The sequence below is a fragment of the Heterodontus francisci genome, chromosome 2, assembly GCF_036365525.1.
Source record: "Heterodontus francisci isolate sHetFra1 chromosome 2, sHetFra1.hap1, whole genome shotgun sequence".
Classification (NCBI taxonomy): domain Eukaryota; kingdom Metazoa; phylum Chordata; class Chondrichthyes; order Heterodontiformes; family Heterodontidae; genus Heterodontus; species Heterodontus francisci.
In genome coordinates, this window is record NC_090372.1 from 93,923,061 (window position 1) to 93,936,367 (window position 13,307).

Here is a 13,307-nt window from a genome sequence, read left to right on the forward strand (position 1 = left end):
TCACATGAAGGGAGGCCTCAGAATCAAAAAGGTTGCGGACCCCTGGACTAGGGTAATAGGTGCAATGTCTTTATTCATTCTTATTGCAACATTAGGGCTGAAATTGTTCAGTAGCCATCACTATTGCTGCTGCCATTCTACAGTCACTGGTTCAAGACTTGTACCTGCTGGAAATGATGTGGATCTGGCCAACCTGAGACACATTGCTAGCCCTGCATCTCATCTGGCCAGACATCGTGGAGCTGTGTGTGCTTGTGTTTGCACACAGATCTCCGTTCACCACTTTCCAAATGCTGCCTCAATTCAATGTTAGTGAAAAGCTGGCAGGAAAGTTGGTTTCTTTGCCAGCATTGAACGGTTTAAAACTTAGGATTTAAAACGTTACTAGAAGGTCCAAGCAAACACCTGGGAACTTTGTAAAGTTGATTTTACACCAGTTGTTGTTATATTGTGACCAGTATGAAGCTGAATTGCCATGAGAATATGTCTCGGATATGGCTTTGTGCAGGTTGCCTGAATTAGATCTGGGTTTTCAGTCATACCACATAGTTTGGGTTGATGCAGAGCCAAAACATCTTTACATCACCAAAAAAGGTATAGCATATAACGGGCCTGTAACCTTACATAAATATGTATACCAAAGTGTCTCAATATTGTGAATCTTGATATGTTATTACCTTGAAAGACATTTCAGACATTGCATTATCCTAAATGTAATTGAGAACAGGACAGACTAAAGCTGTGGCACATTTGTCTGTTACATCTTCCTTCCTCATTAAACAGTACAAGAGGCCAAGTGGTAATAGAATAGCCACCTGGAAGTGTGGCACAGGTAAGGAACAAATAGCAAGTAAGTCGCTGTTGTTAAAGGTGCTATATAAATAAATGTTGTTGAAGTGCAGAGGTATTAAAATCTCTAAAAATAGAAGAGTGATTGATGATTTATCACTTCTTAGCTGACAGAAGGGGAATTCACATCCAGTATGCAGCAGAAGTTAAAGTCTGATTATTAACTAATTATTGTTTAAAACTTTTCTGGTTTAATTATTTGCATTGCAGTAATTATATTCAGACAGATTAAACATAGCAAGATAAAATCCAAGGCACATGAAAAGTAGTTACTGTGGTTACTGGAGTTTATAGAACTCTGATAAAGATCAAAGTGCATTGCATCTAGGGTACTGTGCTTTCGAGATTCATTTGTGCTTGTCAAATGCCAACAGGAATATGACCCGTGTTTCAATATTTACAGAAGAAATGTATTTTTGTGTGAGTTTGTTTGCACTGCATTGTCCAAAAGCAGTGACATTGTCACAACTGAAAGATTTTCAGTGTAAAAAAAAAACCTAATTATTAAGTATGAATTTTCACATTTGTATGGAACAGAAATTGAGACAGAAGCCAGATTTCTCAGTACACTGGAGGTTTATAATGGGAAAAGAGGAAACAGTGCATAATGGGACATCCTGCACCTGTAGATGACCTCACTCAGTATGTGATATACAATGCAGAATGCAGATTATATGCATAGCAGAAGGCAAATGGCTGGGTGGAGTAGGTAAAACTGCAGCTTGTCAAACAGATCACAGTGACTCAGCTACAAACTGAAGTACATTACAGTAAAGAAAGGAAAAATGAGTATTTGTGACAGCTTGTGAGAGAATGGCTCAACCGACTGATGTTCCTAGCAGTCTCTGCGTCCCAGAAGTAGGACTTCTAGCTGCTTTAAAATGGAGCCGAAATGTAAAGGGGCAAGGACAATTAAAACAGAAGATAAAAGACCTGCCCGCACTGTTGAAAAATGGATTGAACCTCAAGAAGAAGCAGGCCGATGTGGTAATTATACAATTCTACAATTTATTCTATGTTAGAATCATTCAGGGCAGATTTGCTCCACAGTTGTGAGAAGATGTGCTATGCTGCTTTTATATGATTGGATATTTGTTTAATATACATTCTGGAAGATACAAGAGAAAAATTATACTGAAAAGCATAAATATTAAACAGATATAATTGTGTTGGTTTGCTAGCAGGTATAAAACCTTTACAAATCGATCGATCGCTGTTGATAGTAGAACATATGTTAAGTACAAGCTGAGGTGAATAAGGAGTTATTTTTTTTAAGTTTCAATCCCCAGTGACAGAATGAAGTGTTTTGAGGCAATGCCCCAACAAATTTACAATCTTGTCACAACAGTTTGAAATTGTCAGGAAAGTTTGATTGCTCTATTAATTTGAAACATAATATATCTACACCAGGCACTGTGTGGTAAACACATCCTAAGTAACTTATTCATTGCTAAAAACAAAATATAACTATTTGCAGTTTCAAATGTTACACCACGGAACTGGTAGCTCAGTAATGTAAGCAAAAATATTTTTGCAAAAAATTGTCAGGGAGAGAATAGAGAACTAAATAGAAAGGAGTTCCAATGATAAAATTGAAGGGAACTCGAACATATATCATCTGAACAATTAAATTGTGTTACAGTGTATTACGCTGTATTCGGTATTTGGTCAATGTATTTAAAAATAATACCAGAGGGCACCTGAGTGGAAAGTTACCTTGGTTTTCTATTTGCAGCAAAATTGCAACAGCTTTTTTTAGTAGTACAATTTGTTACATAAAAAGACAGAACATTTTCCCCAAATACTCTAGTTGCATATTATACCCATCAAATCATCTGCCTGCAATACTAGTATTGTAATCAGTTCTGAAGTAAACAGATACAATATCACAATGATATGTGGCTGGTCAAAGGATATTATAGGCCACGGATTTTCTTTGTCACATTTTTATTTATTAAAATTCTAGTGATATGATGGACTGGGTGACAAAGTATGGTTGGACACACTCCTTTAACCTTGGGGTCATTGGTTTGAATCCAGCCCAAACTGATAGGATGGTAATCGCTTTCTGCTGTAGTAAAAGTCTGTGTGTAATTGGTAATCTCAGTCATGGAGACTGGCTGGTTGGTGTGGAGAATGAAAAACTTAAGGTTACAGCACATTGTTCAGGCAGAATGAAGTATCAGCCTGTATTATGCCTGACTGGGGACAGAGGAGTGCTTAATGCTCAATGAGAACAGTAGAAAACTTCTTTCATTCCACATGACTGGCACTTTTTACCGTGATAAGCACACACAATTACAAAAATATGCATATTAATTTTTTAAAAAACACTTCATAACTGTCAAAATAATGCTAGATTTTCAAACTAGTAATACAATGAAGTATTTATGTCAGCATATAATTTGCTCTGATTTAATTACCTAATAAAGATCCCGAGCAAAATTAAATTAAAAGGCAAAATTTTAATTGAACACTAATACACAACATTGAACCAATATTCATTTTATCTTGTTTATTTGCCACTTGTGAGCCTGATTTAACTCATTGAGAGAAATGAAACCATTTTACAGTGGACTTTCATGAAACATCACTTACTTAACCTTATTTCAATTAATTAATTGATCATGTAACAGTACAAATAGGAATAGTAATAATTGTTCTTACAGCATACACAAACGTTTCTTCTCTTTGGGTGATGATGTGGCTACTAATACACCTTTTATATCAAAAGTCTTTTGTACACTTAACCTGCAGCTGCAGTCATTGCTGTGTCCCAATTTTTATTCATCTTCATGATGCAGAATATAACTAATTCCAGACTGTCAATGTGTTGTTTAAAATCAGTGGGATCTTTGCTTATGTTAACAATGAACCAATGCTGTCAGGTAAATTATACAAGCAATTTCAATTAACAGATCCATCTTGCAGAAAATATTTTTAATTGATTGCAATATTTATGTGTAAATTATTGGTTCCTATTGTGACTTAATAACATTGCAGTCAATTATAAGTAGCCAATCAAAAAAAAAATGTTTTATAAAATGGATCAGATCATTGAAATTGCTTGTATAAGTTTCCCTTTTCTGACTTTATCTATGTACTGTAGTCTGTCAAATGAAAACATTTGTATCACTGAATATTAATTTGATGAGATTTTGTATGTATAAGGTCAAATTATTATCTACACAGCTTTCGGCTTCGGAAAATGTGCATTTCAGAGCAACCCATTGAGCTTGGCTGATAAATATAAAATGTATCACAATCAAAGGCAATATATTTTGAAGTATTTTATCATATGACTTTAAATGGGCAATTATAACTCTAAATTTATGTGAAAAAGGGATTTCTGATAATTCAAGCATGAACAATAAGTATTGATTGCCTTCCAGAGGTCATGATTCCAGTCTTAGGGCATTCAGCCTTTCATGCCACCTTGCCTACCTTGGTTGGATGAATTTCATCAGCTTCCAGCTAAATGGAGCACAGTATGGTAGCAATGCTGCCCTTGAGGATTTAAAAATAGGAACTGTTCATTTCAGTTCCTTTCCCCAGTGTATCATGCTTTCTATTGTCTCAAAAAGGAATGGTATTCATGGTGCTCATGAAGAGCTTGTGACCCAGACTTCACAGGATATGTGATAGGAAACTGTCTAATAGCTAAGCAATCCCACAACCAATGAATCAGATCAAAGCTCTGCATTCTTGCCACTTCCAGTTGTAGATGTTGTGAACAATCGAACAACTAACCGGAGGAGAAGGCTCCATAAACATGCCCACTCTCTATAATGGGGTAGCCCAACACATCAGTGCAAAACACAAGACTGGAACATTTGCAACCATCTTCAGCCAGAGGTGCCTAGTGGATGATCCATCTCGGCCTCCTCCTGAGGTCCCCAACATCACACGTGCCAGCCTTCAGCCAATTTGATTCACTCCATGTGATAGAAGAAATGGATGAAGGCACTGGATATAACAAAGGCTATGGGCTGCAACAACAACCCAGCAGTAGTACTGAAGACTTGTGCTCCAGAACTAGCCGCATCCCTAGCCAAGCTGTACCAGTACAACTACAACAGTGGCATCAACCCGACAATGTGGAAAACTGCTCAGGTGTGTCCTATCCACAAAAAGCAGGACAAATCCAATCCAGCCAATTACTCCCCCATCAGTCTACTCTCGATCATCAACGAAGTGATGGTAAATGTCATCGACAGTGCTACCAAGCAGCACTTACACAGCAATAACCTGCTCACCAATACTCAGTTTGGGTTGCACCTGGGCCACTCGGCTCCAGACCTCATTATAGCCTTGGTCCAAACGTGGACAAAAGAGCTGAATTTAAAAGGTGAGGTGAAACTTACAGCCCTTGACATCAAGGCAACTTTGACTGAGTGTGGCATCAAGCAGCCCTAGCAAAATTGAAGTCAATGGGAATCGGGGAAAACTCTCCACTGGTTAGAGGCATATCTAGTACAAAGGAAGATGATTGTAGTTATTGGAGGCCAAACATCTAAGCCCCAGGACATGGCTGCAGGAGTTCCTCAGGGTAGTGTCCTAGGCCCAACCATCTTCAGCTACTTCATCAAAAACCTTCCCTCCACCATAAGGTCAGAAGTGGGGATGTTCACTGATGATTGCACAGTGTTCAGTACCATTCGCGACTCCTCAGAAAATGAAGCAGTCTGTGTTCGCATGCAGCAAGACCTGGACAACATTCAGGCTTGGGCTGATAAGTGGCAAGTGACATTCGCATCACACAAGTGCCAGGCAATGACCATCTCCAACAAGAGAGAATCTAACTGTCTCGCTTTTACATTCAATGGCATTACCATCGCTGAAACCCCTACCATCAACATGTTGGGGGGGGGGTTATCTTGGACTAGAAACTTAACTGGACCAGCCATATAAATACTATGGCCACAAGAGCAGGTCAGAGGCTAGGAATTCTGCAGTGACTAACTCATCTCCTGACTCCCCCAAACCTGTCCACCATCAACAAGGCACAAGTCAGGAGTGTGATGGAACACTCTCCACTTGCCTGGATGAGTGCAGCTCCAATAACACTCAAGAGGCTCAACACCATCCAGGACAAAGCAGCCTATTTGATTGGCACCCGATCCACCACATTAAACATTCACTCCCTCCACCACTGGTGCACAGTTACTGCAGTGTGTACCACATACAAGATGCACTTCAGCAAATCTCCAAACTCCTTCGACAGCACTATCCAAACTCATGACCGCTACCACCTAGAAGGACAATTCAGCAGATGCATGGGAACACCACCACTTGCAAATTCCCCTCCAAATCACACACCATCCTGACTTGGAACTATATCACAATTCCATCACTGTCACTGGGTCAAAAACCTGGAACTCCCTTCCGAACAGCACTGTGGGTGTATCTACACCACATGGACAGCAGCGGTTCAAGAAGGCGGCTCACCACCAGCTGCTCAAGGGCAATTAAGAATGGACAATAAATGCTGGCCTAGCCAGTATTGATCACCTCCTGTGAATGATTTTAAAAAAAGATAAATTCCAAAATAGAGACAAGGGGCTGAATTTTGTTCAGCTGCCAACGTCAGGCTCCGGGGCGGAGGGGGCCAGAATATCAGAGTGGCAGTGGCCCACCATGGAGCCCAACGCCGGGAATGCCGGGCCCGATCTTCCCGGCGGCGGTGAGGCTTCGTGGCGACTCCATGGCCGCTCGGCAACGAGACCCAACTTTAAATATATAAATGGGGTTTCTGCATGCATTACTCCCTAACCTGCAGCGTTCTTACCGGCAGTTGCGGATCTTCAGTGCAATGGGCGGCACTCATACGCCTTCAGTTTCTCATCCAGGGAAATCTGGTGCCACCAAGGTGGGGAAAGGGGAATCCAGCATTTTTAGTGTAGTGACGGGGAGGGGGTCAACTCTGCATTTTGTGCAGTTGGGAGAGAAGGGGTCCACTCTGAAATGTTAGCGTAGTGGGGTGGGGGGGGGGGGGTGGGAACAGGGCAAACATTTATTTTCAGTGGAGTTGGGCAGGGGGGGAATGGGGGCAACTCTGCATTCTCTGAGCAGAGCTAGCAGCCCTTTAAAAATGGCGCCAGCGCCTGCGCAGAGACAGCTGATGCCGTTCACGGCATCGCCGAAGTCATCCCACTACATAATTTGTGGGGGGGGGGGGGGCGGCCGCCCTGCATGTTTAAATTAGCCAACGCACATGGTGGCAGCGCCCATGCATGTGGGCCGTCATTGTTTTCACCTAATGCCGCTCCTGGCAGCAGGAAAACAATATTCAGTCCATGGATTCTCCTCTGACCTCTGTATCTCTTTACATTTACCAAGATATTGGGCACTCTGGCTCACAGAGGATGTAAGCTCCATTTACTGGTTATTAGTTAGAAATGTTGAATAGCTAGATTAAAAAGCCAAAACCCTAACAGGCAGTACAAGAAGGAAGCAAAAACCCTCTGGAAAGCAGCTATAAAAATGCAGTGATTGAGTCTTAATTTGTTGTCACAGCAAATAGCATTAGGAAGAAGTCATTATTCTGTTTTCTCCTTGAATCTCGGAGGTTGGCACCACATTTCTGCTGCTGACCTCCTCCAGTCACACCTTCTTGGTTTCACCGGCTGTCGTATTACTCCCGTCTGTAGGAAACAGTATCTCCCTGCGGGCCCTTACAACCCCCAGCATCACATCCAGGAAGGCATCGCAAAAAGGAGGCACATTCTTTGATCATGTACACTTCATTCTGTCGATTCATGCCATCCTACTCACAACTCCAGAATCCATCAAATTTCATGTTTGGGGTGTCTCTTTAAATACTAGAATTGAAACCAACTCATGCTGGTCATCACTAGGCCTGCTGAAGCTAATTGGTCGGGAAACCCAGAAATTATGGGCTGGATTTTAAGAGCCCGCTGCCGAGATCAGCGGCGAGCTCAAAAAATGGCAGCCCGTGCCAAACAGCCACTGCAATTTCCTGCCTAGCAGCTCATTTAAATAGCCTGGATGGCCGGCCATTCCCAATCACATGGAGGGGGCGGGCTGTTCATGCCCGGCAATGATGTCAGCTGCCTGCGCACAGGCGCTGGCGCCATTTTTAAAGGGCAACACATTTACATTTTTAAAGAGGTAACCCCCCCCGAAATTAAATAAGTAAATTTATAACGCCCCTTTCCCACCCCCCCCAATAGCAATTTCATTAACTATTTGCTCTTCCCCCACAAAACACCTTTTACATCTGATCTTCCCTACCCCCTACCCACACCCCCCCAAACTGCGCAAAAGTTAAGGTTCAACCTTTCCCACCATCCCCTACACCCTTTACATTTATTTTACCCCATCACCGCCCCACCCCCTGTACTGACAAACTTATCTCCTGTCCCCTCCCCACCAGTGTGGTGTCGTGTTTCCGCGGATGTAGGTAAGTCTATTTAAATGTATTCATTTTATTGATTTGAGTATGTTAATTGTGGTCATGTCGCCCAGCAGCTGGGGTGGGGGTGGGGGGGTGCTCCCACGGAGCCTCACCGCTGCCGGGGGGATCGGGCTGGACCCTCCCAGCGTTGAGGTCCGTGGTGGGCTGCATCCAGAGCCATCTTCAGGCCCACCCTGCCATGAAAGCCAATGCCTGGGGGGGAAGAAAATCCAGCCCTATATGTCAATGGAGTGGCTGGGTTAAAAAGTCACCGACAGATGTGTTGCATCTACTTCAGGGAATCCTGGGCTCTACCAGACTTTCCCACTCACAGCGCGTTGCAAAGTTAAAATCCAGCCCTATTGGCTGAATCTTAATCCCCAAAAATGGGTAGGTTGTGGTTGGGTAAGATGTTAAAAGTTTAAAAATCTCAAAACCAACCCCAACCCACCCACTAGTCTGATTTCCTTCGCCCCTCCATCGGCGGCTGTGCCTTCAGCTACCTAGTCCCTAAACTCTGGAATTCCCCTTGGAATGTTTTACTACGTTAAAGACACTGTATAAATGCAAATTGTTGTTGTAGTGCTACACAAATTTCATGAATTCGACAGCAAGCAATACACATCATTCTGATTGGCAGCTATTAAAATTAAGAAAATATGCAGTCAGAGAACATTTCTTCCTAAAAGAGCAAACTGGATCCATAAGTTTTGTTACAAACAGAGAGAAAATGCAAAATCATGTGACTGGATTCACTGGTGAATTGAAAGCAGCCTGCGTTGTGTTAACTTATAAATTTTTAGACACACATGACGATCCCGACTTGTGACAGGGAGTTCTTTCTCCACATTCCTTTTATTGTTCTGGTAATCTCGGGCATTAGCAGCAATTCTATGATGTGGGAGGACCGTAGTCTCAACAGGAAGGTAAGTGCTTCTAGAAATTATTTCAACATTTCTATATTTTAATAAAACTTACAAAATAAAATGAAATGCTCAAAACAATTACACAAAATATTCCTGAGGCCTGCAATCCAACAAGGAACACTCAGGATTGAGAGCTACCGTGGAAATGGAAAATATCCAATTATGAATCCCGAGCGTCTCTGCCCACTGAGAGCATCCTTTCACTTTGTAAAATGGCACTGCTAATTGCCAATTTATAAATATTGAATGTTGTTCAGTGAACAATGCCTATCTCTGATGTTAGTAGCATCAGGAGAAACTTCGTCAGGCTGAGGAGGGGGTGTAGGATTCCATATGGATTTAATTTGTATTTGCTTTAATTGAAGTTTACCTAAATAAGGCATTAACACAACTGTAAGCACAATGATTTAAAATAAGTCAAAATAATTATTATTGCTATGATATCTCAAGAAATTGCTTGTAAAGATAAAGTAAACAGCTTAGTGCTGATGGTTGAACTGCCTTCTGAAGGATTTCTCTTATAAACTACCCACTTTGGACCAGGTCATTTTGTGCTTGGCTGGGCTGCTAAACCACAAGCCGTAGCAGTTCTCGTGCCTATTTGATGTCAGACCCTGGGCAATCCTCATGATTTTGTCACTTTGGGAGACATAAGCATCCCTTTAATTTGTTGTCCTTCCAGACCTGCAAGTGCTTCTGGGCCTCTAGTCATGACCTGTCCTGCCATGGGATATTGCCAGAGTTTGGATACAGCAATATTCACTACTTTCTTACTGTCCAGTGCAAGAAAGTAAAAAAATTCAGTCAGAAAATCAATGCTACCAGTTGCTACCCAGCAACCAGTCAGCAAGTAAAATGAGGCTTTTGAAAACTATAGGACCGATAATGAAAGTGTTGATCTTGCAGTTTCTGAACTGTTCACCCCTTTATGAAGAACTATTTAGTTTTCACTGTTCATGATGGTACATTTGAAAGCTGGAGCACTTGTGTGAGTAGCCTTTGAACAAGGTACTGTTTGGGATTATAGCCCTCAAGAAAAAAATTAGTGAAGAATACTGTGCTATTGACTAATTTAATAATTTAGAGATATCCTTATAACTATCTTGCAAAAGTTTGATGTTAACAAACCTTAGTTACATAAGGCACTGTTGACAACTAAGCCTTAGATATGATAAATAGATATTATCCTAACTATCCTAACATATGTGGCACAGAAAATGGTTCTGTCATAAAGAGCACAGCAGTTTGAATTATTATGATGGCAAATGCTCTAAGAAATTTGAAGTTATTTATGTTGCACACAGTTAGTAGTTATTGATAGTGCATTAATATCAATCTTAATTAATATCTATCAAGATTTTAACAACAAAGTTGTGTGCTTCAAAAATATTATTAACGTATTAATGCATCACGTATTTTATTCCAGTTACCTTTGTTACTATTCAGCATCACAATTTAAGAGTGTGGAGCTTATTATAATTAATGGATGATGAGAGCTGTGTTCATGTTTAATAAAGTGTCAGTTGAGATTCACTGCCAAATGAGTCCAAAGTGCTATATTTAATGTCATGTAAGAATAAAGGTTTACTTTTTAAATATGGATTGCTCACATTGGTATTTCTTTAAATCAACAACAGAGGTAATAAATAGCTACATATTGACCAATAATATACCAGTATTTGTAAATGAGCATTAAATGCAAAATTGTGTAATTTTCACCTTTGCAAAAAATGTCTTTTAAGTATTACCTGGATAGAAACAGCATGTACTTATGCCTGAAATTATTTCTGGACAAAAATGTGAAGCATTCAGTTGATATTAATAGATCTGGATACTGGCTGGTTCGTAGCATGTGTGATGTAGTCTAGTGGTTTGCTATAGATGTGAAACGAGCAGAGAAGTTGGGTAAGGACTGACATTTCATTCGAGGTAAAAAAGCAATTAAACATTTTCAGTGCTGAGTTACGGTTAGACCAAGGAGACAATAATATTGGTCTCTAAAGCTGATTACTATGATTGCACGAATAAGCTGTTGTGCAGAGGGGTACAGCTGCATGTGCCTTTATATAGCACTGATAGGAAAAGCTCTACTCACTCTGTCTCATGAGTATTTTCAGGTTGGGAACATAGTACGTAATTCAGGATGTTACACAAGAACACAAGAAGTAGGAGCAGGAGTAGGCCATTCAGCCCCTCAAGCCTGCCCCGCCCTTCAATAAGATCATGGCTGACCTGTCCCAGGCCTCAACTCCTCTTTCGGGCCTGCTCCACCTAACCCTCGACTCCCTGAGATTTCAAAAATCTATCTACCTCCTCCTTAAATGCAATTAGTGACCTAGCCTCCGCAACTCTCTGAGGTAGAGAATTCCAGAGATTCACCACCCTCTGAGAGAAGAAATTCCTTCACATCTCAGTTTTAAATGTGTGCCCCCTTATTCTGCAACTATGACCCCTAGTTCGAGATTCCCCCACCAGTGGAAACATATTCTCAGCATCTACCCTGTCAAGCCCCCTTAAAATCTTATATGTTTCAATAAGATCACCTCTCATTCTTCTAAATTCCAATGAATAAAGGCCTAACCTGTTTAATCATTCTTGATAAGACAATCCCTTCATCCCAGGAATCAGCCTAGTGACCCTTATCTGAACTGCCTCCAATGCTAGTATATCCTTCCTTAAACACGGGGACCAAAACTGTGCGCAATACTCCAGGTGTGGCCTCACCAACACCCTGTACAGTTGTAATAAGACTTCCTATTTTTAAACACTAACTCCCAGCAATAAAGGCCAACATTTCATTTGCCTTCCTAATTACCTGTTGCACCTGCATGCTGACTTTTTGTGTTTCCTGTACAAGGATACCCAGATCCCTCTGTACTGCAGTATTTTGTTGTCTTTCTCCATCTAAATAATAACCTGACTTTTTATTCTTCCTACCCAAGTGGATGACCTCACACTTTCCCACATTGAACTCCATTTGCCAAGTTTTTGCCCACTCACTTAAACTATCTATATCCCTTTGCAGATTCTTTGTGACCTCATCACAATATGCCTTCCCACCTATTTTTGTATCATCAGCAAATTTGGATACACAACACCCTGTCCCTTCCTCCAAGTCATTAATATAGATAGTAAATAGTTGAGGCCCTAGGACTGATCCTTGTGGCACCCCACTAGTTATGGCTTTCCAACCTGAAAAAGACCCATTGATCCCGACTCTCTGCCTTCTGTGTGTTAGCCAATCCTCAATCCATGCCAACACATTACTCCCAATACCCTGAGCTCCTATTTTGTGTAACAACCTTTTATGTGGCACCTTATCGAACGCCTTCTGAAAATCCAAATACACTACATCTACTGGTTCCCCTTTACCCGCTCTGTTATATCCTCAAAAAACTAACAACTTACCAACAATGTAACTAAGTTACTTAGTGTCCAATTTATTTTTGGCATTTTAGGCTCAAAGGAAAAATTGAATGAGCATCAGAAATTATTTAAAGCGGTTAATTACAGACGTTTTTTCCATTTAGCATTCATTTTGAACACAACGAAATGTAATGAGAGATTCCAAATTGAAACAAAGCTCTAGAAAAATGAAATCTATTTGAGATTAATTTCTATCTAATTTGCAGAGTTATGGGGAAAGAGCAGGGGAGTGAGACTAATTGGATAGCTCTTTCAAAGAGCTGGCGCAGGCACAATGGGCTGAATGGCCTCATTCTGTGCTGTATAATTCTATGGGTCTGCAAACGCGACATGAAATCCTGTGACATTGATCACAAGTCGTGGAAATCAGTTGCCAGCGTTCGCCAGAGTTGGCGGACAGCCATAAAGGCAGGGCTAAAGTGTGGCGAGTCGAAGAGACTTAGCAGTTGGCAGGAAAAAAGACAGAGGCGCAAGGGAAGAGCCAACTGTGTAACAGCCCCGACAAACAAATTTTTCTGCAGCACCTGTGGAAGAGCCTGTCACTCTAGAATTGGCCTTTATAGCCACTCCAGGCGCTGCTCCACAAACCACTGACCACCTCCAGGCGCTTACCCATTGTCTCTCGAGATAAGGAGGCCAAAGAGAAAAGAAAGAATTCTATGGGGGAGAAATTTATTCACATCGTGCCA

At 41.2% G+C, this 13,307-nt stretch overlaps 1 protein-coding gene across 5 annotated transcripts in view; it reads left to right on the forward strand.

Moving 5' to 3' along the window:
- Nucleotides 1-1,543: 1,543 nt before the first annotated feature.
- The window catches only part of LOC137345606 (rap guanine nucleotide exchange factor 5-like), a 350,413-nt gene continuing 338,649 nt past the window's right edge, over nt 1,544-13,307 (forward strand). For all 5 annotated transcript variants that reach the window (XM_068008865.1, XM_068008869.1, XM_068008867.1 and 2 more), the window contains exon 1: nt 1,544-1,836. In XM_068008865.1, the coding sequence (XP_067864966.1) occupies nt 1,663-1,836 (174 nt within the window). In that variant the 5' untranslated portion in view covers nt 1,544-1,662. The remainder of the gene's footprint in view (nt 1,837-13,307) is intronic.